Source organism: Pan troglodytes, chromosome 1 (assembly GCF_028858775.2).
Source record: "Pan troglodytes isolate AG18354 chromosome 1, NHGRI_mPanTro3-v2.0_pri, whole genome shotgun sequence".
Lineage (NCBI taxonomy): Eukaryota > Metazoa > Chordata > Mammalia > Primates > Hominidae > Pan > Pan troglodytes.
The window spans coordinates 26,345,696-26,372,728 of record NC_072398.2 but is presented as its reverse complement, the minus strand read 5'-3'; the positions used below and the strand labels follow the sequence as shown (position 1 = coordinate 26,372,728).

At 38.1% G+C, this 27,033-nt stretch overlaps 2 protein-coding genes across 31 annotated transcripts in view; one reads left to right on the top strand and one right to left on the bottom strand.

Moving 5' to 3' along the window:
- Window positions 1-2,990, bottom strand: part of AIDA (axin interactor, dorsalization associated) — a 44,476-nt gene extending 41,486 nt beyond the window's left edge. Inside the window, exon 1 of the mRNA XM_001173160.6 lies at window positions 2,401-2,990. Within this exon, the coding sequence (XP_001173160.1) occupies window positions 2,401-2,510 (110 nt within the window). The 5' untranslated portion in view covers window positions 2,511-2,990. The remainder of the gene's footprint in view (window positions 1-2,400) is intronic.
- Window positions 2,736-25,396, top strand: BROX (BRO1 domain and CAAX motif containing). 30 transcript variants are annotated; one of them, XM_063791808.1, is made up of 15 exons: window positions 2,982-3,135; window positions 3,781-3,860; window positions 5,344-5,468; window positions 5,887-6,003; window positions 9,131-9,237; window positions 9,467-9,563; window positions 12,630-12,725; window positions 14,303-14,375; window positions 15,667-15,772; window positions 17,383-17,472; window positions 18,962-19,047; window positions 19,841-19,922; window positions 20,247-20,397; window positions 21,580-21,739; window positions 22,842-25,396. In XM_063791808.1, the coding sequence occupies exons 4-15, from the start codon at window positions 5,903-5,905 to the stop codon at window positions 22,926-22,928; spliced, it is 1,236 nt and encodes a 411-aa protein (XP_063647878.1). In that variant the 5' UTR covers window positions 2,982-3,135; window positions 3,781-3,860; window positions 5,344-5,468; window positions 5,887-5,902; the 3' UTR covers window positions 22,929-25,396.
- The last annotated feature ends 1,637 nt before the right edge of the window (window positions 25,397-27,033 follow it).

Genomic DNA, 27,033 nt, shown 5'->3' with positions numbered 1-27,033 from the left:
TTCTCAGTGCTTTGAGGGCAGAAATCAAATTTTATTCATCTTTGTATCCCTAACCCTTAGTTGTCGAGTCATGAAATTGTTTAAGCTACAGTATTATTACATTATGATAATACAGATATGCACTATCTCTCCCCCTACATCCCTCCCATAAATCAGCTCCTGTGTGTTGTATGGCGATAAGATTGCTGCCTACCCAATTAGAAATCCCAACGATCCTAGACTCTTCCTCCTTCTATACCCTCGATATCCAGTCAGTAACTAAATCCTGTCAATTATTGTTTACATCATTATAGTGGCCCCCAATTGGTCTATTTTGCTGCAGCCTTTCCTCCCAGATATTTCAAATGAAAAAGATAATTTGCATTCATTTCTGGATATATTAGGTAATTTTAAACTCTTGACCTCATTTTATATGTAGCCTACATGTTTACAGAATTTAAGCCAATCATTACATGTTTTCACTGAAATTTGACCCTGGCAGTTTTTATAATTTGAGGACTACTAGAATCATGAAGTTCAATGGTTAGTACTGAGGTCCAACAATGGATTTGCACGTGCCTATCACCCTCACCTTCATGTTCCTAGAAATTCAAACTAAACAGCTTGCATATTCAATTTTCCTTTGTAATTTCAATTGGACATGGTATTCTTCACTTTCCATTGTGAAGTCGGCTGCCCAGTGTCAACAGCTGCTAGGTCTCACCACCTCACAAGTAAGAGATGGCTTTCTATTTCAAACTATGCAATATTAGTTAATATACAGAATGGGTATACATAGGTGCTTACTAATTGGCTACAGTATGGAAGGGTGTGTTCTCCAGTGATAAAGAAAATCTTATCATTTGTCTAATTCACTTACAGAATTACTCTCTCAGTACATCTTAAGCACTCTGTAGTAGAGACAGGATTTGGATTTTCTTTTTTAAATCCCAGATTTCAGTGGTATCAGCTTGTGACCTGAGTAATCTGTTTAACCTGAGCTTCAGTTTTCCTCATTTCGTAAAATGAGAATAATTATATTCTCACTGGGTTATTGCAAGAGCAAATGAAATCATGTGAAAGTGCAAAACAAATGCTAGTAGTTGTTACACATCGCAAAATGGCTCAGAGCACGGGTTTTTGTCAGAGCTTTTTGAAACTACAGGCGATTCAAAGTCAGTACCTACACATTTAAATTATCTTAATAGATAAAAACAAATAACTATTGCGGGGAGACGATAAGAGTTTAGATCTTCAAAGTACCAAGCGTATATTCTTGCCAGAAATCGTTGTGTGTCGGGGGCGGATGGGGGGTGGGGGAGGCCGGGGGTATTCTACTCATACGTGGTTTCATACTCAGTGAAATCTCAAACAATAACTTGCTTTAAACAGAGAATAATTAATGGCGAGTTTGCAAACAATAGCATTTTGGCAGATAGTTCTTAAGTTCAGTAAAATGTGCAAAAACCTAAGCAAGGTTTTATGTGTATATAAATCTTGTCTTTTATTTTTTAAGACAATCCTGAAGTTTTCTGTGGAAACCAGAAAGGCAAGAAATTGGTCTTAGGTTGCTCAAGGAAACTGGTACTCACTTGTACCCTGCGGCTATACATTACATACAGGAAAAGGAGGAGGGATCCAAGGAGGGCGTGGAGCTCCTGTGCGTGGTCCATTAATTCACATTTTGCTCTCTTCGGTTCACATCCTGCGCGGACTCCACCCAAGGCAACCGAGCGAGGGGGTGGGTGGGACTCACAGCCTACCAAATAACAGTCCCAGAAACCGAAACGAAATCGAGGTGGAATTCTGAAAACACGGCTCACCAGAAAGAGGGGTGGAGAAGGAGCGCGAGAGGAGACCCTTCTTTTGGCAGAAGAGGTATCCCTGGCCCTCGTTGCTTCCTGGGCTCCCCCCCATCCCCTCAATCGCAAACAGTTCCCTCCTTTCCTACACATGGAAGAAGGAAGACACACACAGAGCAAGGCCACTCATCCTTGGAACGTGGGCGGAGAACACACAAGTATTCCTCAGAGAATTTCAAAAGGAAATCGAGGAAAAGCAACCTGGGAGAGGCGGAGGAAAGGAAACTGACTGCCAAGTGGGGGACCCGCGAGACGGTGGAAAGGAACTAAGCAGATAGCCTGCTGGGGCCTGCGCCCCAGGAAAGAAGGGCTACCTGTTGAATGGAACTGTCCCTGCGGAGGCGGAGAGGGAAGAAGGCGAGTCACCCCAGAGAGCGGAGCCGTTGTCCCTAGAGCAGCCTCGCTGGGGCTGGTGGCGAGGGATCTCAGCCCCAGTGCCTGCGGAGCCCCACCCTGAGAAGCCTTGGCTGCAGATACAGTGATGAGAGACACCGACAGAAACAAGGGAGAGGCGCACGACTGGAGCCGGTCTGGCCCGCTCCCGCGGTTAGTCACTCACATCTGATACTCGTCTATCGCCTCCACCAGCTGGCCCCAAGAGTCGAAGTCGGCGCCTCTCCTAAAACTGGCGCCCCAGCGCTGCAGCAGACTCCGGGTCACCTCCGACATGGCCGGTCCCCACCCCGTCCCCTCCCGCCCCTACCCCAGCAAGGCCGGGTTCTAGGGCGCCATCCTCCCCCGGCCTGGCCCCGACATTAACAGGGCCAGGAGGAACCGCTACGGCCACCACCGCCACCCGCCGAGGAGCCGCCCAAGCCCATTTGCCGCCACAGCCAAACTTTGCGGCTCCAAAGCGACCGCCCCGCCGAGACCCCGCCCCCGAGGCCCCGCCCCGGGTTAGGTTGAGGCCGCCCCACTGCGCCGAGGGCCGCCATCGCTATTGCGGCATTCTCCCTCGGCTCCGGAGGTAGGGGCAACTCTTCTCTTCCTGTCTGGGAAAAAGACCATAGCTCAAAAGGAAGGCCGAGGGAGAAGTTAGAAAGGGATGATGAACGAAGCGTTTTGAGGGGACTGCAACGCCGCGGCAATACCCGCCCCTGAGCTGCACGCACTACCGCCTCGGTAGCTGTTATGGCCGCCGGGCCACGTGACTCCGGCTTGGCGCCGTCCTGGTTTTCCGTCACCCTGGTTCTGTAGTCTCGGTTCTCCGACTCCCTCTTTTTCTCGCTTGTGGACTCCGATATATTGCCCTTCTTCCCTTAGAAGAACTGCTGAACCGACTCTGAGAAATTTGGTAAGTATGTCAGAGGATGGGTGTTTCTCAGTAATATTCCCCGCTACTTCCCCGGAGTCTCAAGCAATAGGATCACCCCCTTTTACATTAGTCTCCATAGACCCCTGGACAGTGGACCAAAAGTCTCCTTCTAGTGCCTTGAAACAAACGACAGAAAGAAAATCCATATTGGTCACCACAAATCAGTGGCATTAACAGCTAGATCCGCTGAATCCCCTTGCCCCGCATCTCCATTGGTCATTGGAGAGCTTATAATACAAGCTAAACTGGGGTTCGTTCGGCCGTTGTCTGGCCACCTCTCCCGGGTTGACAGTATCGGCTTTCCACAAAAATGCCTGTTTGGAAAGAGGGGAACTCAAGTGTTGGCGCGTGCGCACGGTCGCCGCCCGCTGCCTCGAACCGGACTGGGCACGGGAGGAAGAGGCTGGGTGGTAAACAGGAAGTGGGCGCTCACAGCTCGGGGGCGGCGCTCAGGTAGGTTCCTCTGGGGACTCGGGGCTTCCGGGGTGGGGGTCCCTTGTTAGGAGCGGGAGTCCTCTTGTGGAAGTGTGTTAGCTTACAGCTTCGATCCGAATGTTGTATTGGTGGCTCTAAAGGCACCCTTGTCCCTGCGGGTGGGTGTGTCGTTCTTCTATCCCACCCTAGGAACTACCGAAAACTGAAGACCGCCGGGTCGCAGAAGGGGAGAAGATGGGGCAGGGGCAGAAACCCTCTTCTTTCCTGAAGTAAAGATACGCAAAACTTCAGACATTTTCATCCAGGAAGTAGGAGGCCGCATTAAAAGAAGTATTTGTGGAAGATTTCGCAGCCTCAAGTGCTAAGTGTGATATTAGCTCTAAGTTTATTTGTAGGCACATAGATGCTGTATTAGGCTATCGGAATTTATATGGAAGATGTGTAGAAGATGATATTTTCTGAAATAACTCGTTAAATGTTTTGAGTCCTAAATAAACCTGCTCAGTTTTTCGTTGGGTACACACTGTATTCTCTATTCATTAAGTATGTGGTGCTCCTCAAAACCAGCTTTGTCATGAATAAATAGCATAAAGGAAGCACTTAATGTAGGCATTTCATACACTGTACAGCCACCATTATTTTCTAATAATAGGAAAAGTCGATTGTCAGAATTTTTTAGTGCCTTCAAATTAAATGAACCTTATCAGAATTTCTTCTCAGTTACTTCCTGGAATCTAATTGCCATGTTTAGGTCTTCGCCTGGGCTTTCTCCTTATTATCTGCTGCACTACCTACCCAAGGACATTTAGACAAGACATGCTGCTTTTTTTTTTTTTTTGAGACGGAGTCTCCCTCTGTCGCCCAGGCTGGAGTGCAGTGGTGCCATCTCGGCTCACTGCAAGCTCCGCCTCCTGGGTTATCCTGCCTCAGCCTCCCAAGTAGCTGGGACTACAGGCGACCGCCACCATGCCCGGCTATTTTTTTTTTTGTACTTTTAGTAGAGTCACCGTGTTAGCCAGGATGGTCTCGATCTCCTGACCTTGTGATCTGCCCGCCTCGGCCTCCCAAAGTGCTGGGATTACAGGCGTGAGCCACCTTTTTTTTTTTTTTTAAGTAGAAGGCATGGAACTTAATTTTTTTTTTAAGTTGGCATCTCATTTAGGTGGTGTTTCAAGTTTTTTTGTTTTTGTTTTTGTTTTTCCTTTTTCCTTTTTTGAGATAGGATCTTGCCCTGTCGCCCAGGCTGGAGTGCCATGGGGAGATCAGGGCTCACTGCAGCCTACGTCTCCTGGACTCAGGGGATCCTCCCTCCTCAGTCTTCCCAGTAGCTAGAACCACAGGCGTGGCTACCATCCCCGGCTAATTTTTGTAGAGACCGGGTCTCACCATGTTGCCCAGGCTAGTCTCAAATTCCTGAGCTCAAGCGATCCACCCACCTCGGCCTTCCAAACTGCTGAGATTACAGGCGTGAGCCACCACGCCCAGCCCAATGTTTTCATTTTATAATAGAATTTATTGGTCAAGTATTGTATTACATTTTTATTTTAAAAATATTCTTTAGGTGTTTTTTGGAAAGTACATTTTATTGTAGAACACATGCTATAACCAATCCACTGTTGTCAGCAATATGTCGGAAATACAGCAGTTAACTTAAAACGTATTACAAGTAGCCTTAGCGATATAATCAGGGTTACCATTTGAACCCGTTTTGGAAATTACATTCATCTGGTCCTGTGCCCTTTTTACTTGCAGTTGTCCAACCAAAATCTAGTACTTTGCTATTCAAAAGTGTCTGGGGACCAGCAGCATCAGCATCTCAGGTCCTGCCCCAGGCTATTGAATTAGAGCCTGCATTGAACAAAACCACCCACCCCCAGGTGATTTTTATGTATATTAGAGTTTAAACATTACTGCTCCTATATATGTATGTTAACATTGAAGTTATTGTGGGCAGATTTTCAAATGCTCTTCTGCTTTTTTTTATAGGCCTGATCTGAACATAGACCACCATAAATAGACAATTAAAACATAACCTGAGGCCGGGCGCGGTGGCTCACGCCTGTAATCCCAACACTTTGGGAGGCCAAGGCGGGTGGATCACTTGAGGTCAAGAGTCTGAGACCAGCCTGGCCAACATGGTGAAACCCCGTCTCTACTAAAAAAATAACAAAATTTAGCCAGGCTAATTTTTGAATTAAATTTTTATACTATTGAAATAAATTGTTATGCTATTTACCTTGTTTATTAAATATTTTATATTTAATTTTTGTATATTATTTACTTTTTTGTCTATAGAAAACATCTGGAGAAAATGACCCATTGGTTTCATAGGAACCCATTAAAAGCCACAGCTCCTGTGTCTTTTAATTACTATGGTGTAGTCACTGGCCCTTCTGCTTCAAAAATATGCAAGTAAGTTTATTGATTGAACCACTCTTAGATGCAAGGTATTTTTTTTGGTTCCATGGCAATACAGAAATATGTAACACACTGTTTCTAAGTTTGTTATAAATTTATAAATGACATTTAAGAGTTAAATCATAGATTATTTAAATTTGGCAGTCTTCTACGCCTGGATCCTTAATTTTAGATCAGTAAATGAGTCCCAGAGAGGCTAAAGCAATCACAGTAAAACAGTTAATCTGTATATTACAGCAGTACAAGGGACTCTACAAAGTAGCGTATGGACATTTTTATTTTTTATTTATTTTTATTTTTATTTTTATTTTTTGAGATGGAGTTTCACTCTTGTCGCCCAGGCTGGAGTGCAATGGCTTGATCTCGGCTCACTGCAACCTCCGCCTCCTGGGTTCAAGCAATTCTTTTGCCTCAGCCTCCCGAGTAGCTGGGATTACAGGCACCTGCCACCACGCCCTGGTCATTTTTGTATTTTTAGTAGAGACGGGTTTTCACCATGTTGGCCAGGCAGGTCTCAAACTCCTGACCTCAAGTGATCCACCTACCTTGGCCTCCCAAAGTGCTGGGATTACAGGCGTGAGCCACCATGCCCAGCTGTATAGGGACATTTTAAATTGGCCACATATTAAACTTCCTGACTTCAGAGTAAGGAGAGATCCCTATGACCTGAAATGGCCTTCAAAGTGTTCACACAGGAAAAAGTACTTGAGATAGGCCTTGAATGAATTGTATGGCTTAGATCAGGGGTTGGCGAACTGTGTCCTATGGATTTGGACCATTGCTTGTTTTTATAAATAAAGTTTTATTGGAACACAGCCAGCCCCACATTTATTGACATACTGTGTATGGCTGCCTCTGGCTGCTTTCCTCTACAACACCAGAATTGAATAGTCCCAGTGGATACCTTATTACCAGAAAAGACTGAGATGTTTACTATTTGGCACTTTCCAAAAAAATATTTGAGTATTCTTGATTTAGATTGTCAGAGGGGAAAGGAGAACGTTATTTCTGTCAGGAAAACCTTTGTGCTAGTGATAGTGAGTAGAGCAGTTTGGCTGAAACAAAAGAGATAAATGCAAAAGATGTTTTGAAGGAGGAGTCAATGGACCTGATTGACTAATTTGCCTTGGGAGGCTGAAAAGGATTCAGTCTATATGAGATACAGAATCTAGATGATTAAGACATTGGTGGTACCAATAAAGGAAAATCTGAAGAGTTGCCGCTTTTATGGGAAGAAGCGATGACAACAAAAGATAGGATAATTGGCTTATTAATCTAAACCAATGGTCATCAAACTTTTTAAAAGCTACATAGTATTTATTTTAGGCTTTGTGGTCACATACAGTCACTGTTGCATATTATTCTTCGTTCATTTTTACAACCCTTTTAAAAATATGAAAACCATTCTTAGTTTGAGGGCTGAATGAAAATAAGCTGCGGGGTATACAAAAACTGGTTACAGTTTGTAGTTTGTCAAGCTCTGATCTAGACTCCTGGAGGCAAGTCCCGACTTAGCTGTTTTATCTGTACCATTGGGCAAGTCCCTTAACTTCTTTGGGCCTAATTCCTAATCTATAAAATGAACAGCCTAAATTAAATATATCTGAGGTACATTTTTCTCAAATTCTGTAATTTAAGATGAATATAACTTTACAAGTTGAGCTGTAGGTGATGATCAAGCATCAGTATGGAAATAGCTAGCCAACTATTTGAGTGCAGAATAGGCTTTAAGGATTCAAATTTCTGCCTAGTCCAGGAATTGAATCACTTTCCAGCTTCTAGAGAAATATCTCAAACAATGATTAATTCATAAGATAGCCAGTCACATTTTCAGTCAGCTGTTTGTAATTGGCAATACATACATACTTTCTTGGAATAAGCCTCCTTAGAGTTAGTACTAATCAATAAGACTCAAGGGATATACCATTCAGGATTAAGTCTGTGCTCTCTTCTAAACATCACTGCTACCTTATAGTCTAAATCTCAAAAGAAAATATTTGAAAAGTTATTCTTTTTCCACTCAACAAGTAATTTTGAATATGTGCTTTATCCTAGGCACCTACCAAATTCTGGATATACAGCCTCTACTCTCTTGGTGCTTACCATTTAAATTTAGTCTTTCTTTAATGGTTTACACATATTTCAAGGGTCTTTGGTCATACCCACGTATTGTAATTTCGGAAGCCTCACTAAGCTAATTGCCTTCTGGATTCGATTTGGAACTGGAATAGAACCAAGTGAAAGCTAATGATGGAGATCTAGGAATTGATATAGTTGAAGCTATACTAATAGGTGAGATCTCAAAAGAGAGAAAACCAGAAAGCCAAAGACTGAACATTTCTGGAGTTGGGAATGAAAAGGAGACACAGAAAAAAATATAAAAGGAACTTAAAAGAGACAAGGGGAGCATCTGGAAAATTTAGTGTTATTGGAATCAAAGGAGAAAATAATTTCAAGAAGGAAAAGGTGGATCTACAACATTTATTGCTGTAGAGAAGTAAAGGAGAATGTAGATTAGGGAGCAGTTTTAAAACAACTGATGGCCACGTTTTACATATTCTTGATGTATATGTTGAATTACATGTCAAGGATATGTAATGTAATTTCATTTTTTAAATATTTTTATGCAGTATATTTTCACATTTTTGTGTTTTATGTCAGATTTAGAAACTTCAAGGAGATATTAAAATGATACACAGATAATTTTCATTTTTCAAGAAACTTATTGTGAACTGCTTAGTTTTTTATTCTTCTTTCCCCACATCTTAAGTGCATGCATTTGTTTGATTGTTTTTAATTAAAACTTGACATATATTTTTATTATGTAATTGAATTCATTATTTGCCCCTTTAATTGGTCTGAGTTTATTTTACTACAACTTTTAAAACAGTTATTAGAAATTTTTTCTCTAGATTTAGTCCTGATTAAATTCATTTGGTAATCCCTTAGAGGAGGTAGGCATGTGCATGCGTGTGTGTGTTTTAAAGCTTTTACATTGAAACCTGGTGCGTGTGTGTATGTGTGTGTGTTTTAAAGCTTTTACATTGAAACCTGGAAGCCACTTTTATGTAGATTGATTGCAGTACAGCTAACTTTACTGTCTTTTTGTATCTCTTATAAGTGACTTGAGGTCATCCAGGGCACGACTCCTTGAACTGTTCACTGATTTGAGCTGTAATCCAGAAATGATGAAGAATGCAGCAGATTCATATTTCTCACTTTTACAAGGTTAGTTATTTATGTGAACTTGAGGTTTTTTAAAAAACTGTCTAGAAGTTTACATTTAATTCTTTGACTTCAAATTTGATTAGTTTACTCTTCCAGACTGTATTCTTTGGAAAAGAGCAAGAAGTTTCATTCAGACACCTGGAAAAGTAATCTGAAAATTTTTCCAAACAGAACACTCAATATTTCTTCTAATTCTTCTAAAACTAAAATGTCTTGTACTTTTCTATAGGTTTCATAAATTCTTTGGATGAATCTACCCAAGAAAGCAAGTTACGATATATTCAAAATTTCAAGTGGACTGATACATTGCAAGGACAGGTTCCAAGGTAAGCAACACTAAAGTAATACTAAATTGGAGCCAGTTTTTGTAACTATGTAGCCAGTGGTTAACTCATAGCCTTTGTATTTGGAGAAGAAAAATACAGGTCTGCTCAGCGTTTTCTCTTACCAGGAAATTAATTAAAAGCATTTTACCTCAATCCTAGTACATAATAAAAATATAATTTGTTTCTCCCAACCAAATCTATTTTTGAGGTAATCAATACAGATGTTAACTACTGTTGAACAGCCTTGACCTTTAATAACATACAAAGGATGATTTGAGGATTTAGAACCCAAACTGACATTCCGTATGTGCCTACATTCAAGCTGAGCAGAATTTAAGTTTTTCCCTTACTTTACTTTTGCTGATGGATACTTCATGTCTTCCATTAGTCTTTCTCTGTCTCATTCTTTCTCTCCAACTCCATACTCTTGATTCACAGTATATTTTCTTCATTATCTCTCTTCCCTATTTCTACTCTTTTTAAAAACTTCTCTTCAGAGCTTTCTTATCACTCACTTGAAACTATTTGTAATAGATCTAATTATAACAGGAAACAGATCACAATGGTGTTAATTTTTTACTTACCTACTGTTTTTCAACACCATTTTGTTGTTGAAATGCCCGTATATTTTAATCCCAATTTGCTTTAGAATTACTATTTTATAAAAACAGAAAGGAAGGAGTGGAGGTTGCTGAAAGACCAGAGCAGACTGTACATTACAACGAAAAGCGTATGAACATTGGGTTTGTACATATTTAGATGCAAGTCCAGGTTTTCTACCGCATGAACATCTGCTTCTTCAACTATATCTTGGGGCTACAGATACAGTACTTTGTGAGAAGCAAAATAAGAAAATTTTTGTGAAGTGACTGACAACAGTACTAGGCTTATAAGACATTCATTAAATGTTCATTTCCTTTCTTCCTTCCTTGGCAATATTTTGTGTCGAATTCATAATATTCTGGGATACTCAGATTTTCTAAGACCTTGTTTTCTGTTTTTTAATGTGACCCATTTGTTTTTAATCCAAAATTAAGGAATTTTTTTAATTAAAAAGACTTTTTTAAAGAATCAAACCTCTGTCATTATTTTGACAGATTCTATAATATGTGCATTTCATAAATTTGGCATTTTTCCGACCATGCGACATTTTGATTCTGTGTAATAGTGAGCTAAAGCCGGGCGCAGTGGCTCACGCCTGTAATCCCAACACTTTGGGAGACCGAGGCAGGCAGATCACTTGAGTTCAGGAGTTTGAGACCAGCCTGGCCAACGTGGTAAAACACTGTCTCTACTAAAAAATACAAAAATTAGCTACGTGTGGTGGAAGGTACCTATAATCCCAGCTACTTGGGAGGCTGAGACAGGAGAATCGCTTGAACCCAGGAAGCCAAGGTTGCAGTGAGCTGAGATGAAGCCACTGCACTCCAGCCTGGGCGACACACCGAGAGTCCATCTCAAAAAAATAAAAAAATTAAAAAGTGAGCTACTATTTAACGTTTTTTCAGCAGTTTTATGAGATAGTGAAGAATTATGTGATGAAGACTTTAATACTAAATATTCAGCACAAGTGAGACTTCTAAGTTACTTTATTCTTGATTGCTGCTTACTCAGTGGAAATCGTGTTGTGAGTTTATCTGTTCTGAAAAATATTTTTTCCATTATAGTTACTATGACTACTACTTTTATGTGGTGTCATAGAAATGGAGTGTTTGGAAACAAGGCATGTTAAATGAAGGATTATAAAGGAAAAGAGTTATTCATGAGACTTCACATAAATTAGCCAAACTGTTATATTATTTAAAAGTTATATATTAGACATGTCCACTAGGTCTCCAGATGTAATTCATTTGATAGTTTCAGTGCAGAAAATAATAAGCTATTAAACTATGTATTAAATTTTTTTCAGGAGGATAAAACTGTTTTGAGAAGTTTGTTCATAACTGTCATTTTTGGATGTTATAATCTATACTAAAGACAGTTTAGAAATTATTTTTTAATTACTACATATTTTATAACACTTTTTTTTTTTTTTTTCATTTAAAAAGTTGCCATATCTCCATTTATCTTAAGACAGGGGCAACAAGTAACTAAAAAATAAAAAGTAGAATGATAATTCTGGTTTCTTCTTTTTGGGTAGCTTTTCTGTGTCTTAGTATTACATGTGTAAAATAAGGATATTCTGCTTTCTTCATCAGTTGAGATAAATGAGATCATGTGTAAAAAATTTTCAGGTTCTTCTAAGAACAATAGTGAATATATATTGTTATGAATATCTTATTTGCTTGATATGCTTTTGCCATCTTTATTTCATACTTCATAATAGAATCTGAAGGAAACAAGGTATAAAATATACTTGTGTTCAGGACCTTTTTCTGGAATACTGATTGGCTAGGCATTCAGAATCTTATACAGTTTGCCTTCAGCTTGCTTTTTGCCCTTCTTTTCCTTGATTTCTTTTTTACATACCTTCTGCTCCAGTCAAGCTCATTGGGTCACTTCTACCAGAAAATTTTTTATACTCCTCTTGGGCTTTGATGGCATTGTTTCCTCACCTGGGATGTCCTTTTGCTTCCCTTCTAGTCATCTTTCCAGGGACAGTTCAGATTTTATATATACCATTAAACCTTCTTAATTATTCTAGCCTGAAACAATCTCTCCTCTGAATTTGATTTTTCTAAAATGTTGTATAAGAGCCACACCTTTGAGAATCGACTGAGTACTTGTTAAAAATACGATTCTAAGCCCCATCCCAGGCTTTCCGACTCTGGGATTAAGGCCCAGAAATCTGTATTTTAAAAGCTCCTCTACGTGCAGTAAACTTTGGGAGCTCCTATTCCCATGCTTATTATTAAGTACATAGTACCTTCTGGACCATTATACTTAGCCATTTGTAGTTAATTACCTGTACATCTTATCTCCCCATCTATATTAAACACAACCATTTTCCTCATACATACCAGTTAGCATATACTTCTTTGTAATTTTGAGTCGGATATCCAGTAGGCTTCATGGTGTGATGTCTGGATAATTGACAGAACTTAATGATCATGTTTATAATTCCAGTGCCCAGCAGGATGCTGTTTTTGAATTAATTTCCATGGGATTTAATGTAGCTTTATGGTATACCAAATATGCTTCAAGACTGGCTGGAAAAGAAAAGTAAGTTAATAGGAGAGGATTGTGTACATCTGTGTTATTTTTCAAGTATGTGGCGCTTCATTATTTTAAAAATCTATTTTAAAAAGTACCACTTTGGACGTTTGAAGGATTGCCTTGTAATGTTAGTATTTTGAGTGTCAGAATTATGGCACCTAGCGTTAAGAGGTAAAATAAACTTTAATAGTCTTGTCATATGGAAGGTCTTGCTAAGTAAGACCCCAAATCAAGAACCCATAAAGTAAAAGCATGACTATTTAACTACATCAAAGGACCATAAACAAAGTTAAAAAACAAATGACAAGATTGGTCAAAAACATTGCAATTCATATGATAAATTGTTTGTTTTTATAATGTATACTCTTATAAATCAGCAAAGGAAAGACCGTCAAATCAATTGAAAAGCAAAGGACATGAACAGGCAATTCACAGAAAACAAGTACAGAAGGCTAGCAGTATGTGAAAAGATGTTTTGCAGGATTAAATAATTATAAAAGGTGATACAATTTTTATAATAGCTATAGTGGATACAGCAATAGGAAACTGTCAATTTATGGTTCATCCATACGTGGGAATAATATGCAACCACTTGAAAATGATGTCAAATTTTATGTGCTGATGTAAAATTATCTCTAAAGTAAATTAGGTGATTAAAATAAGAGCAGAGTAATGATTATAGCTACCATTGTGTATCTATGTGTTTCTTAAGCATGTATATGCATTAAGTGTGTAATATTTTGTCTTGTTTATATACAAATGTCTGTAAGGAAAAATAAGGCTTTGTCTGGATTTTATTTTGTTTTGTTTTTTGTAAAGTTGAGTTCTCACTATGTTTCCTGGGCTGGTCTTGAACTCCTGGCTTCAGGTGATTCTCCTGCCTTGGCTTCCCAAAGTACTGGGATTACAGGCATGATCCACCATGCCTGGCTGCAGATTTTACGCCTAGTTAGGGTCTCTTTTTTTTCATTTGTAGTATCTTCTTTTTGGAGACATATTGACATGCTTTTGCCATCTTAATGTTACCTTTATGTCATATACTTGTTTTCAAGACCTTTTTGTGGGATACTGATTGGCTTAGCATTCAAAATCCTTTACAGTTTTTACTAATTTCCTATAAATGTACATTTCATGTGCATTTGCTCCTTTTCTAGGTGTCAAAATTAAATTTTTTTGGTGGCGGGGGGATGGAGTGCCGCTCTGTCGCCAGGCCAGGCTGGAGTGCAGTGGCACGATCTCGGCTCGCTGCAACTGCCACCTCCTGGGTTCAAGTGATTTTCGTGCCTCAGCCTCCCGAGTAGCTGGGATTACAGGTGCCTGCCACCATACCCAGCTAATTAGGGTTTTGCCATGCTGGCCAGGATGGTCTCAAACTTCTGGCCTCAAGCAACCTGCCCGTCTCGGCCTCCCAAAGTGCTAGGATTACAGGCCTGGCCTCAAAATTAGATTTATTTTTAAAAGGAAGAAAATTAGCAGTGAGAAACATAAATGACTACTTTGGATGTATAATAATGTATTGGTTGTTGTGTTTTAATACCAGAAATGGAATTCATCCTCTAACTAATGTAACCCCTATCTTTAAGTATAACAGAAGATGAAGCAAAAGAAGTTCATCGAAGCCTAAAGATTGCGGCTGGGATTTTTAAACATTTAAAGGTAAAACAAACAAACAAAAACCATTATTTGTTCTTAATGCTTTAATTCTTGAATCATTTTTCTTTTGGGAGGATATGGGGAAAGAATTGTTTCATTATATTAAAAAAGGTACTATGTGTTCTGTTTTCCTTATGTTAAGTTTGTTATTGATGAGTGCAGCCAGTTACTAAATATTAAATGTCACCATTTTTGTTTTAAAATCACCAGTGACTTTTACAATTAGAAAACTTAAGTTTTAGTGCTCTGCTTATTTTTCTGTGTCTTTGAAAAGACAGGAGAAAAGAAAGTAGAAGTATTGATGGTTCTTACCTACCTCATTGCTCTCCACAGAAGTTACCAGGAGCAGTCCTGATTCTGCAAAACTGAACTTCTGAGTGTATGCTCTGTATCTCACTAAAAACTTTAGAGTGACAATCAGTGCACTCTAATTGTATTAAATTGCCAGGAGATGTGATGGGAATTAGGAGAAAGAATATTGTGTCTTTTAAACAATGTCCCCCTACGTCATTCTAATTAAATCACTTTATTGAAGGCCTCCTAGAGGCCAGTGTTGGGTTTTTTCATATTAAAATATAAGATGCTTTTATAGTGATTAGAAAGCTCTGATCCTGAATTAGATGTAGAATTGTAGTGGGGTTTTTTTTCTTTGAGACAGAGTCTTGCACTGTCGCCCGGGCTGGAGTGCAGTGACACGATCTTGGCTCACTGCAACCTCTGCCTCCCGGTTCAAGTGATTCTCCTGCCTCAGCCTCCCGAGTAGCTGGGATTATAGGTGCCTGCCACCACGCCCAGCTAATTTTTTGTATTTTTAGTAGAGACGGGATTTCACCATGTTGGCCAGGCTGGTCTCAAAACTCCTGACCTCGTGATTCACCTGCCTCGGCCTCCCAAAGTGCTGGGATTACAGGTGTGAGCCACTGCACCCAGCCTCTTTATATCTTTAATTATTAATGTGAATGAACAATTCAGGCTATCCCGCAAAAGGAATTTTGGTTACTATTTCAGTTAACATTTTTCAAGATGATAGTGTGACTTGCGTGTCTCAGCAGTCTATCATGACTTAAATTTTGCTCTTGAATTTCTTGTTCTTATAAAAGCTGAGTTTTAGTATACAGGAACTTTTATTTATAAGTTTACTGTTGTTAGTTTTTATAGTTTTTGTTTATACTCTGAATTTCTGCTAAGCCTCCCAGTTGAATGTCTCGTAACTTTCATTTTCTTCATCTCTAACAACTGGATTAAAATAAAATTTGGCTGCTTTGTTTTTTGTCTTTTTTGTTGTTGTTCTCAGGAAAGTCATATCCCAAAACTCATTACACCTGCAGAAAAAGGAAGAGATTTAGAGTCACGACTCATAGAAGCATATGTTATTCAATGTCAGGCTGAAGCTCAAGAAGGTATCCTAAATATTGTAAGATTTTTTTAAATGAAAGTCTATATTGTCATTTAATTCCTCTTTAAAAATCAGAAGTTGGGCACTGTGGCTTATGCATGTAGTCCCAGCACTTTGGGAGGTCTAGGTGGGCAGCTCACTTGAGCCCAGGAGTTCAAGAACAGCCTGGGCAATGTGGCAAAACCCCAGCTCTACAGAAAATACAAAAATTAGCTGGGCATGGTGGCACATTCCTGTAGTCCCAGCTTCCCACAAGGCTGAGATGGGAAGGATCGCTGGAGCCTGGGAGGTCAAAGCTGTAGTAAGGCAAGACTGTGCCACTGCACTTCACCCTGAGCAACAGTGTGAGACCCTGTCTCAAAACCATTAATTAATTAAAATAAAAATCAGAATTAGCCAGAATCAGGCTTTAGATTTTGAGAAATTTTAGAATGAGGAATAAGTTTACCTTTAGCATTTGCCTTCACTCTTAGTTAGCAGGAAAGGCCTTACAGTTTAATGGCTCTTTTTAAGAGGATTTTTATTTCATGTTATTTCTGATAGTACAACATTAATTCTTTAATTCATCTTTTCTCTCTACTGTGCTCATTCTTTTTTCTCTATCACTCGTTGGCTTACCTTAATGTCTTCACCTTTCAATGGCAAGTAATAATGACACTCAACGTGAAACAATTAAGAAACTTTGTAGGCTTTCGTTTTTCTTTATTTCAAACTCTAGTCTTCCTCTGAAAATGGCTGGGCTGGTGGCTTATGCCTGTAATCCCAGCAATTTGGGAGGCCGAGGCAGGAGAATTGCTTGAGCCCAGGAGTTTGAGACCAGCCTGTGCAGTATGGCAAGACCTCCATCTCTACAAAAAGTTATTTAAAAAATTAGCCAGTTGGCTGGGTGTGGTGGTGGCTCAGGCCTGTAATCTCAGCACTTAGGGTGGCCGAGGCAGGCAGATCACCTGAGGTTGGGAGTTCGAGACCAGCCTGACCAACATGGAGAAACCCCATCTCCACTAAAACATACAAAATTAGCTGGGCATGGTGGTGTATGCCTGCAATCCCAGCTACTCGGGAGGCTGAGGCAGGAGAATCGCTTGAACCTGGGAGGCGGAGGTTGTGGTGAGCCGAGATCGTGCCATTGCACTCTAGCGTGGTCAACAAGAGTAAAACTCCATCTCAAAAAAAAAAAAGAAATTAGCCAGGTGCCATGGCATGCATGTGTAGTCTCAGCCACTCAGGAGACTGAGGCAGCAGGATCACTTGAGCCTGAGAGTTTGAGGCTGCAGTAAGCCATGATCAAGCCACTGCACTCCATCGTGGGTGACAGCAAGACCCTGTCTCAGAAAAAAAGAATTTGCTGTTAGGTCATGCTGTTTTGTAATAGTGATTCTCTATGATTAGCTGGTAATTCGCTGATGATGTATTTAAAGAAATGGCATTGGAACCAACAAACTCAGTGTTTTTTTGTTAATGTTTGCATTTTCTATAACTTTGCACGTTAAAACGTTTAACAAACTGTATTAAAATCCCAGAGAGATTATCAGACTGTCTTTTGCTATTATAATTGAATTTAGGATGAATAAAGTGAGCTTAATTATAGATTCACTTTATTGTGTTTGGTTACAGTAACAATTGCTCGAGCAATTGAACTAAAACATGCTCCTGGACTAATTGCTGCACTGGCGTATGAAACAGCCAATTTCTATCAAAAAGCTGGTAAGCTTCTAATTCTGTCGTTACATTTTTAGTCTTTAGATTTTCAGATTTATTTGATCTTGAATTAATAGGGAACAAAACAAAAGGGTTCTCAGATTCTGTCATTATTTGCAAAACTGGAGTAATATTTTATTTACTGCATTTAAAATAGAGCTGTTCATGTTTAGTATGCTGCATAACTTCTAATGGAGGGGAAAACCAGTGATGTCTCATAAAATTATACAGCTTTTTTGCTTAAAAATTTTTTTTAGTCTTTATAACAACCTTATAGTTACTATGCTTTAGACAAGAATCCAAAATCCAGAGAGTTAACATGACCCATAATTCAACTGCTAGAAAGTGGGAGATTGGGCGTAGAACACAGCTCCTGTGATAAGCCTATTACTCTTCATTTACTTATTTAGGAAACATGCATGTGTTTTTATTTATGGGATAGTTACTGATTTTGTTGCTAAGGAGAGGTAAATAGAAAAGATCTGCAGTTTAGGGAAGAAGACAAACATGTAACCCCGTTATTATATCCTGAAGTAAGACATCACAGCGGCGAATTAGGAACCTTAACAAGCTGGGCATGCTAAAGAAGGACTCTAGAAGAAGATGCTTTAGCCTTATTGTGAAGTGTAAATAAAAGTCTTATGTTCCCTAGGAAGCTTTAGAGTTTGGGTGTAGAATTCTATAGTAAGTACAGACATAAGAAAGAATTTAGCACATTCTGGAAACTTCAGACAGTGACCTGAAACACAGGATGAGTGGTAGGAGAAAAGTTTGAAAAAGTATGCATGCTTGGAATCAAACACTGGTTTGTAAGCCATTCTGTAGATACTTGGGAATGTATCTACATTAAAAGCTTGACTTGATTGGATTTGAATTTAAGAAAGGTCCCTATAGTTGCAGTATTAGAGATAGGCTTGCTACATGAAGGAGTAATAGGCTAACTTAACTTAGCACTTAAGAAATTCTTAAAGTTTATGAAGGAAATGATGAAAGCTTTGGCAAATACAGCAAAGTAGCAAATAGGAAAAAATAGATTTGAGAGATGTTTGGTAGAAGGATATGTGAGTGAATGTGTGTGTGTTTCACATAAAATTCAGTGATGGGGGTAGAGAGGAGAGTATCCTATTTCTGATTTGAGTGACTAGACTACTATTTGTTTTGCTATATTATATAAGTTTTTTAAATTAGCTAATATAACGGTATAAACAGTATTCACTTTGAAGTTCTTGGTCACAATCTGTTTTTATCATTATCTTTAACTTAAAGTTGTACTAACCATCAAATCAAAGAGCTGCCATAGTATTTAACCAATCTTATGTAACTTAAAGTATAGATTTGGTAAAATCAAGTAAAGGTGTTTTTAAAAAAAAATTAAATTCTTGAGTTTTAGACTTGAATGGCATTCTTTCTGCTTTTATCATCAGAACACATGAACTAAAAGTCTTCTAGTGAATCAGGGCGAAATTATATTTTGCTTTTTAAAATGTAACTTTAGATCATACTTTATCCAGTTTGGAGCCTGCATATTCTACCAAATGGAGAAAATATCTTCACTTGAAGATGTGTTTCTACACAGCTTATGTAAGTATTCACAACGCTAAAAACAATGTAAATTATTGTTTCTCCAGCCCTTGGAGTGCCAGGTCTCTCATCTCACCAGAGTCTTTCATTAGCATTTTACAAATAATGGACAGCTAACTCTCAGTAAATGTTCACTGAGAGTCAGTGCAACCATTGTGAACTAAAGTGGGTGGAAAGAGATGATGTAGGATTGTAGAAGTGGATTATAGCAATAGAATTATTGTTTGATTGAAAACCCACTTGCAGCATACTTAATGAAATTCTTTCAATTGTTTCATCCTGAGCATTGAGAAACATATTTACTAATTCTGATATTAAGGCATATCACACAATATATCACCTAGCTTAGTGAAGAACCATCAATAAACATCATTTTGGAAGTTACGTATCAGTCTGTTATACCCACCAACTTAATTGTTTTGTTAATTAGAATATCATATGAGAGATCATCAGAAACCTTTTTCAGGTCTGAGTAGATAATATTTCTTATACCTCCTTCTTCCTATGCATTAGCACGATAATTTCCTCCTTTATCTACTATTTCCTAATTTTAAATACAGATTTCAGCAAATAACTTTTTCTCAGTACATGGTTAGAAGGCTGTTTGGGCTCAAGACTTGACATATTTCCACCTTTTCTATGAACAAAGGTTGGGGAAGAGCTAAAATGTAAGGGATTGCATTGATACTTAAGTGTATGAAGGTACTAATTTATCTGATAGATACATAAAACAATAATAGGGGAAAGCATCTTGAAGGGAGAGAATGAATAAAAAATTTGTTTATTTCATCAGGCTTACTGTTACCATGGTGAGACTTTATTGGCTAGTGATAAATGCGGTGAAGCAATCAGGTCTCTCCAAGAAGCAGAAAAATGTAAGTTTTCCTGCCAGAATATTAACTCCCCTTTAAAAAACAAATGACTTTATCATAAAAGGGAATATGTGCTTAAAGAGATTTTGGCTGAGTTCATGAAAGGGAAATGGGAATGGGTGACATAATTGGAGAAAAGAAAAAAATGTTTCAGAAACCTAGAACCTGTAGAAAATACACACCTTCTACTTACAGTATTATTATTGGTATTGCTATTATATTAGGTAAAGAGCAGTAAATGTCTTATCACCTCCAGTTTAAAGCCTTGTAGGGATAAATAGGCAGTGTTAATTATAATCAAAAGACTTTATATCCTTTCACATGCAGTGTATGCAAAGGCAGAAGCACTGTGTAAAGAATATGGAGAAACCAAAGGACCTGGACCAACAGTCAAACCTTCAGGACATCTGTTCTTTAGGAAACTTGGAAACCTTGTGAAGAACACCCTAGAAAAATGTCAGAGAGAAAATGGATTTATGTGAGTACAGCTTAATATTACTTTAGTAATAATATTATGTTGATTTATGATTATATTAAAATATTAATATTTTAGTAATATCATTTCTGTTAGTCTCTATTCCCAAAAGTTTTATGTTGAATAGCACTCACTCATGGGCTAGGCGTGGTGGCTCACAACTGTAATCCCAGCACTCTGGGAGGTCAAGGAGGGTGAATCCCTTAAGCCCAGGAGTTTGAGACCAGCCTGGGCAACATGGCAAAAACCTGTCTCTACAGAAAATACAAATAAATTAGCTGGGCATGGTGGCACACGCCTGTAAATCCAAGCTACTCAGGAGGATGAGGTGGGAGAATCATCTGAAGCTGGGAAGTCAAGGCTGCACTGAGCCATGATTAAGTCACTGCACTCCCGCCTGGGCAAGAGTGAGACACTGTCTCAAATATATATAGTATTTATATTTCACGTTAATTTTCTCTTTAAATTCGTGATAAATTTCAGTTGTGTAGGGCCTTTTATTCTACTTAGGATGATAATATATAAAAGCAGACTTTAAAATTAAAACATGAGTTATTAACGTAGAGTTAACTTCATTAGGACACTCACAGTGTCCTCATTTTCTCTTAACTCTGTTTCCCTGCCATTCTTCCTCCTTATGTTTTAAATACATCTTCTCAACCTCCTTTGCATATTTGTCTCACTCTGGTTTCAGCTACCTATAAAGAAGGAAAATAAATTTTCTCTCCAGTTTTTCTTGTTTTTTTTCAAGAGGTTTTCCATTATTAAATCACTGCTGTTCAAACTGTAGATCACCATCTGTGTAGGTGGGTAGACTCAATCTCCTTCCTGCTTTTATGTCCTTACATTCTTCCCCTTATATTCTTCGTCTAGTCATAATGAGCTTTTCACTTCCTTAAGCATGCCTAGTTCACCTTTAATCACTTCCTTCGGAAACAGTCACTGAACTTAATTCTGGGTTAATTCCCCTTGTCTGCATTCTCATGGCACTCTACATCCATGGTAGCTCCAATTACATTGCATTGTAATTGACAAAAGTTTCTTGACTTTTTCACTTTCCTACATAAGGCAGAAAAACCTCTTATCCATCATTAAATTGTCATTGTCCCAAACAGGACCTTGAACATATTAGGCACTCAAATAATGAACAAATGAATGAATTGCTATTTACATTATTTTTTGCAGTTACTTTCAAAAAATTCCAACAGAAGCCCCACAGCTGGAACTCAAAGCAAATTATGGTCTCGTAGAGCCTATACCTTTCGAATTTCCTCCTACAAGCGTTCAGTGGACACCAGAAACATTGGCTGCATTTGATCTCACCAAAAGACCCAAGGATGACAGTGTATGAGATTGTTTTTTTTTTTCCCTCTCATTCACAAAAGTTTAAAAGAAAATTCAGAGTTAGCATTTTGATATTTTTCTCTAAATAGATACATATCTTTGTCTAAATGTTAAGTTAGCTAGTTACATAGTGCTTAATGTAATCTGTGGTAGAACATTCTCAGAGATGAGACCTCTAGGCCTTAAATGTCTTCTGATTTTCTACATAATGACATTCTTTTCAACACATTATCTTGCCTCTTTACAACTTGTCAGTGCCTCCTTTAAGAAGAATGTGGGAGAAAAGATCATCCATGTTTATACTGCTATAGCAATACTCTGTTTTTGTTTTAGCAAATTGCAGAGCATTTGCAGATTTGGCCTAATTTCAGTATTCTGTGAATCCAGGTGTAAAATAAGAATGCTTTTATTTATTGGTATCTAAGTACATCTTGGTGTTCTAAATCAAATAGTAAATTAAGTGGAAATTTTGAGGTCTAACTACCAAAAGACTAGGGATCTGTGACAAATGAATAAGAATTATTTTACAGCCATTGCTCCTTTCTTGAGATTGAGTTGTGTTTATATAATTTCCTTTCCATATTAAAATTTATTCCTTAAAATAACTATCTTTATATTCTGTTCAGCTATAAAATAATGCCCTAAGAGATAGCCTATTGCTGTCACAAGTTATGTCTAAGCTTTAGGGTTCTTTTTTTAATTATTATTATTATACTTTAAGTTTTAGGGTACATGTGCACAATGTGCAGGTTAGTTACATATGTATACATGTGCCATGCTGGTGTGCTGCACCCATTAACTTGTCATTTAGCATTAGGTATATCTCCTAAAGCTATCATGTATAGATAGATCACTTAGAAAAAAGTATGGAGTAGGAGTACCATTAGCTTGGTTTTTGCCTACCAAACTAGGTTTTCATCTCTACTGAAATGTTGTTTTCTGATTATATCTTAAAATGAATTGGTCTGTAGTTTCTGGAAATAGCTTTGTCAGTATCCATGTTATGTAATTTAATATAGCATCTTTTAAAAGTCTGAAGTGGAAAAGATTTAGTGTTTGTTTTCTTAGTTTATGTACTTAAACTGTGGTTTTTTTCTCCCTAGACTAAACCCAAACCAGAAGAAGAAGTGAAACCTGTGAAAGAACCAGACATCAAACCTCAAAAGGACACTGGGTGCTACATCTCCTAAAATACTCCTAAAATACAATTTGCACTTAGAATTTCTCTAACAGTAGATAAGATAAACCACAGAATTTCAGTTCTTATTTCTCAAAATGATTTCTCTGAAGCTTGTAGAATAACTGTTATATTCAGAGGGTTACCTGCCTTCAGCTTACTTGTTCTTAATTTTTAATACAGCGGAGATGTTTCTTGCTTTGTTTTCAGACTCTCCTTTTTAATCAGGACAACATTTGAAAGATTTTATTGTGCCTCTAAAGGGTATATTTGGGGGTTGGGTCTTTTTGTTAAACTCTGGATAGTAATAAGTTTCAGGTCAGTATAGGCCCGAATCATGTGGTTTCAGGTATGTTTTTCTTTTTTCTTTTTCTTTTTTTTTTTTTTTTTTGAGGCGGAGTCTCCCTCTGTTGCCCAGGCTGGAGTATAGTGGCATGATCTCGGCTCACTGCAACCCTCCACCTCCTGAATTAAAGTGATTCTCCTGCCTCAGCCTCCCGAGTAGCTGGGATTACAGGCACGCACCACTACACCCAGATAATTTTTGTATTTTTAGTAGAGACGTGATTTCACCATGTTGGCCAGGCTGGTCTCGAACTCCTGACCTCAGCTGATCTGCCCGCCTTGGCCTCCCAAAGTGCTGGGATTACAGGCGTGAGCCACTGCACCTGGCCTCAGGTATGTTTTTCTATCTACACACAAAAAGTTTATTTTCCTTCCTCTTATTTGATATCAGAAGAATGACAGGAATCAGTTTTTAACAGAGATAGTTTTTCCGTTTCTCCATTGTGTTAATCAGAGCGCAGACTTACATTCTCAGTCATTTATCTTTTCTGTTGGAGAATAAAAAGTCACTTATAGTTAAAGATCAGAAAATTATCACACCAAATCCATTACATATGTTAGAATCAATAATTTACTCAAAAATCAGTTTTTATAGGTATGTTGGCACCTTATCCGAGAACTTATCCCTGTTCCAGTACCCCTGTGCTTCATTCAGTATCAGTAACCCTGCAATGATTTTTACAAATATCTTTTTCTAGTGGGTTTTTTACTTAGAGGAAAGAACTTTGTAATAGCTCTTAATGTTTATATATAAGAGAAGACAGAATGGAAAATGTTTTTTGAAGTCAAATATTGCATGATGTAAAGAAAAAACTTTAAACTTAAATGAGTAGGTTGTCCTGAATTACACTGGTAACTCTCTACTTCTTTATTAAAGAAGTTATAGTAAGATGCCTTTGTTACCTGATTTCAGTGTACATTGTTTTTATGTGGTTTTCTGATAATGTCCTGTCAGAATTGTATTGGTTTAGGCCAAAGGCCATAGCAAAAACATGGAGAACAAATATGATCTTAAAAATAGATTGTAACATTTTAAACAATTAGTTTAGTAATTTGGGAAATAGTGGATGCATAATACTTTAACAGAAGTCACACATCTGTAGGTTTATCTTTTGATTATTCTCCTGAGGCATTAGATAGTTTTTCTATTATAAGTGACAGATTGACTCACTTAATATAAATAAGTAGCATACACTAAAAGCTTACTATGTGCCAGATACTGTGCTGGACACTTACATAGATAAGCCATTGAATCCACACAGCAGCCCTGTAAGAAATAAGTAAAATCTGCATAAAGTGTTGAAATAGGAATATACATTTCATTATGAAAAATGAATAGATTATGCCTATCTGAATCAATATTGCATTCAAATAAGTGATTACTTAAATGATATATCATAGTTTACACTCCTTAAAAAAAGGTACATAAATTCAGTGAGGTTTTTTTCTTAACATACAGAAGTACTAAATACTGCTTGCAGTATAATATTGATATTGGAAGCTGCAGTTTCCAGAATAAGTGGAGTAATAACTAAACAGACATTTAATTTTATTTCAATATCTATGGAAAAAACACTTATTAAATCTCCCTGTATTTTATGTTGTCTTTATTACAGAATCACTTGTCTGTTTGTTGTGTGCCACTTACTGACAAAACTTTAAACAGTACTTGATGCCAGCTCTTTACTCTGTGGCTGTGGGACCTATTTCTTTTAGGTACTTGTGCTTATTAATCTACTTACTAAATTTTCACATTGACATTTTTGGGGATGATACTACCATATATGAAATGGAAAATGTAATATGCTCAGTGCTTCTGTAAAATGCAGCAATACTGGTATTACTTTACATCAGTAGGCATCTTTGACATGAGCATATAAATATTTTGTTGACTCAGCAAAGGTGACACTTTGTGACTAAAGTATCCCATTATATATAATGTTTTTTGAAATGTTGGAAATTTGGGGGAATTATCAAATGTATAGAAGTTGCATGAAGGTTATAGAGAGGTGTAACTGTTTGTTAACTATTACATGGATTTCATATTAGGCAGTGACAACTAACATGTTACTTCAACTAAAAGTGTATAATGGGTTGTCTTTTTATTTATGAAAATAAAAGTAATTTTACTTACAATTTCATTGAGATCTTTTGTTTTTCGACAAATATTTTTATACTTACTAAGCCAGTAGCAGTTAAAACAGTGCAAAATTATTCTTCACAGTAATGTTTTAAAATGACAGATAACCAGGCATGGTGGCTTACGCCTATAATCCTAGCATTTTAGGAGGCTGGGGCAGGAAGATTGCTTCAGCCCAGGAGTTGAGACCAGCCTGGACAACGTGGTGAAACCCTGTCTCTGTAAAAAATAAAAAATTAGCTGGGTATGGTGGCACGTGCAGTGAACCACAGTCATGCCACTGCACTCCAGCCTGGGCGACACAGTGAGGCCCTGTCTCAAAAAAAATAAAATGACAAACATTTGCATCAATTGTTTTATGCTTCATGGGTTCATTAAATATTCAACGCTCCTTGACTTGTTCAGTTTCCACTTATGTTTATTGGCACCTATCACTTCTTAATCTCAAAGGATTTTGATTGGCCTGTTTATGTCTCGTGCTTAGTAATAGCCAACATGATACAGTATTTGTACTATGGTACGCTAAGCTAAAGAGTTTATCATTATCGCTGTACAATAATCTGTAGAAAACTCTATTCCTTGCAAACTTGAGGCAGCACTTTTAGCGTTGTGTAAATGCATGCAGAAATAATACCATATTCAGAACTCTTTCAGAATTAGAGTACTCATGCTTTAGAAAATACTGCGTTTCTTGTCTCTTAATGTGTGTAAAATAAACTTGGAATGTCACTTTGGGTTACCGTAAGTTTGTATCTAAAGATTTTATTTGACATTTGAATAATTTGCTTAAAATTTAAATTTTTATTTAAGAATGTTATAGTAATAAAGGGATCAAAATAGTTAATCTGGAAGGGGAGTTGACAAATTATAAAACAGAAAACTATATTTGATTGTGCATATCCAAAAAGCCAGAGCTATCACTGATTTGCTTGAGGTCGGTAGAAGCTTATATAGTCACTTTCAGAGCACTCCCCTGAGAAAATGTCAAGACTTGAATTTGCTTCTCTAATGCAGAGCTTCTCAGGTAGTTTGTCTCAAGCTATTGATCGAAGCCTTCTGGGTGGCTAGCTGGGCAGCACTTAAGGTGGCTGGAGCTCCCAGGCTGGTCGCCTCCAGAATTCCAAACAAATAATTTTCTCTATCTGCCATGATGTAAAAAATGTTGCAAAACACCACAGTGGGACAGGCATGGACAGGCATGCAGGCAGTGGGGTGCATGTATGTCGTTTAATACTGAAAATAAGGATACAAAAATCCTGCCAGGTGATGCTCCTGTAATTCTCAAGGAGCAGCAGTGATTTGTTATTTCACATTTTTCCTCACTCTATCCTTGCCCCCAACACACACACTGCAAGTCACTGATTGGAGCAGGCCAGTGTTCCTTCAGGTGAAGGGGCCTAGAGAAATGTCAGTGAATACCGCGCTGTGAAACTCTGCATCTGAGGCGCGCAGTGGGGCTTTGGTTCTCTCCTCTCACCAGGGGTTTAACCTTTCAACCACCTCAGAAAAAAGGAAAGGTGGAAGCAGGAAGGGGGACCAGCAGCTCTGGGCAAGCAACGCTAATTGGCTCCAGCATAATGACCCAACATCAGTTCTTAGCTGAATTTTAACAGTCCATTTGAAAATATTTTCT

Excerpts from the sequence above, each read along its gene's own strand:
- BROX (XM_009441351.5), top strand. The coding sequence starts at position 3,467 with ATGCCTGTTTGGAAAGAGGGGAACTCAAGTGTTGGCGCGTGCGCACGG. Across the intron at positions 3,610-5,886 it reads AGCTCGGGGGCGGCGCTCAG|AAAACATCTGGAGAAAATGA; the intron begins GTAGGTTCCTCT and ends TTTTGTCTATAG. Across the intron at positions 17,473-18,961 it reads CAATTTCTATCAAAAAGCTG|ATCATACTTTATCCAGTTTG; the intron begins GTAAGCTTCTAA and ends ATGTAACTTTAG.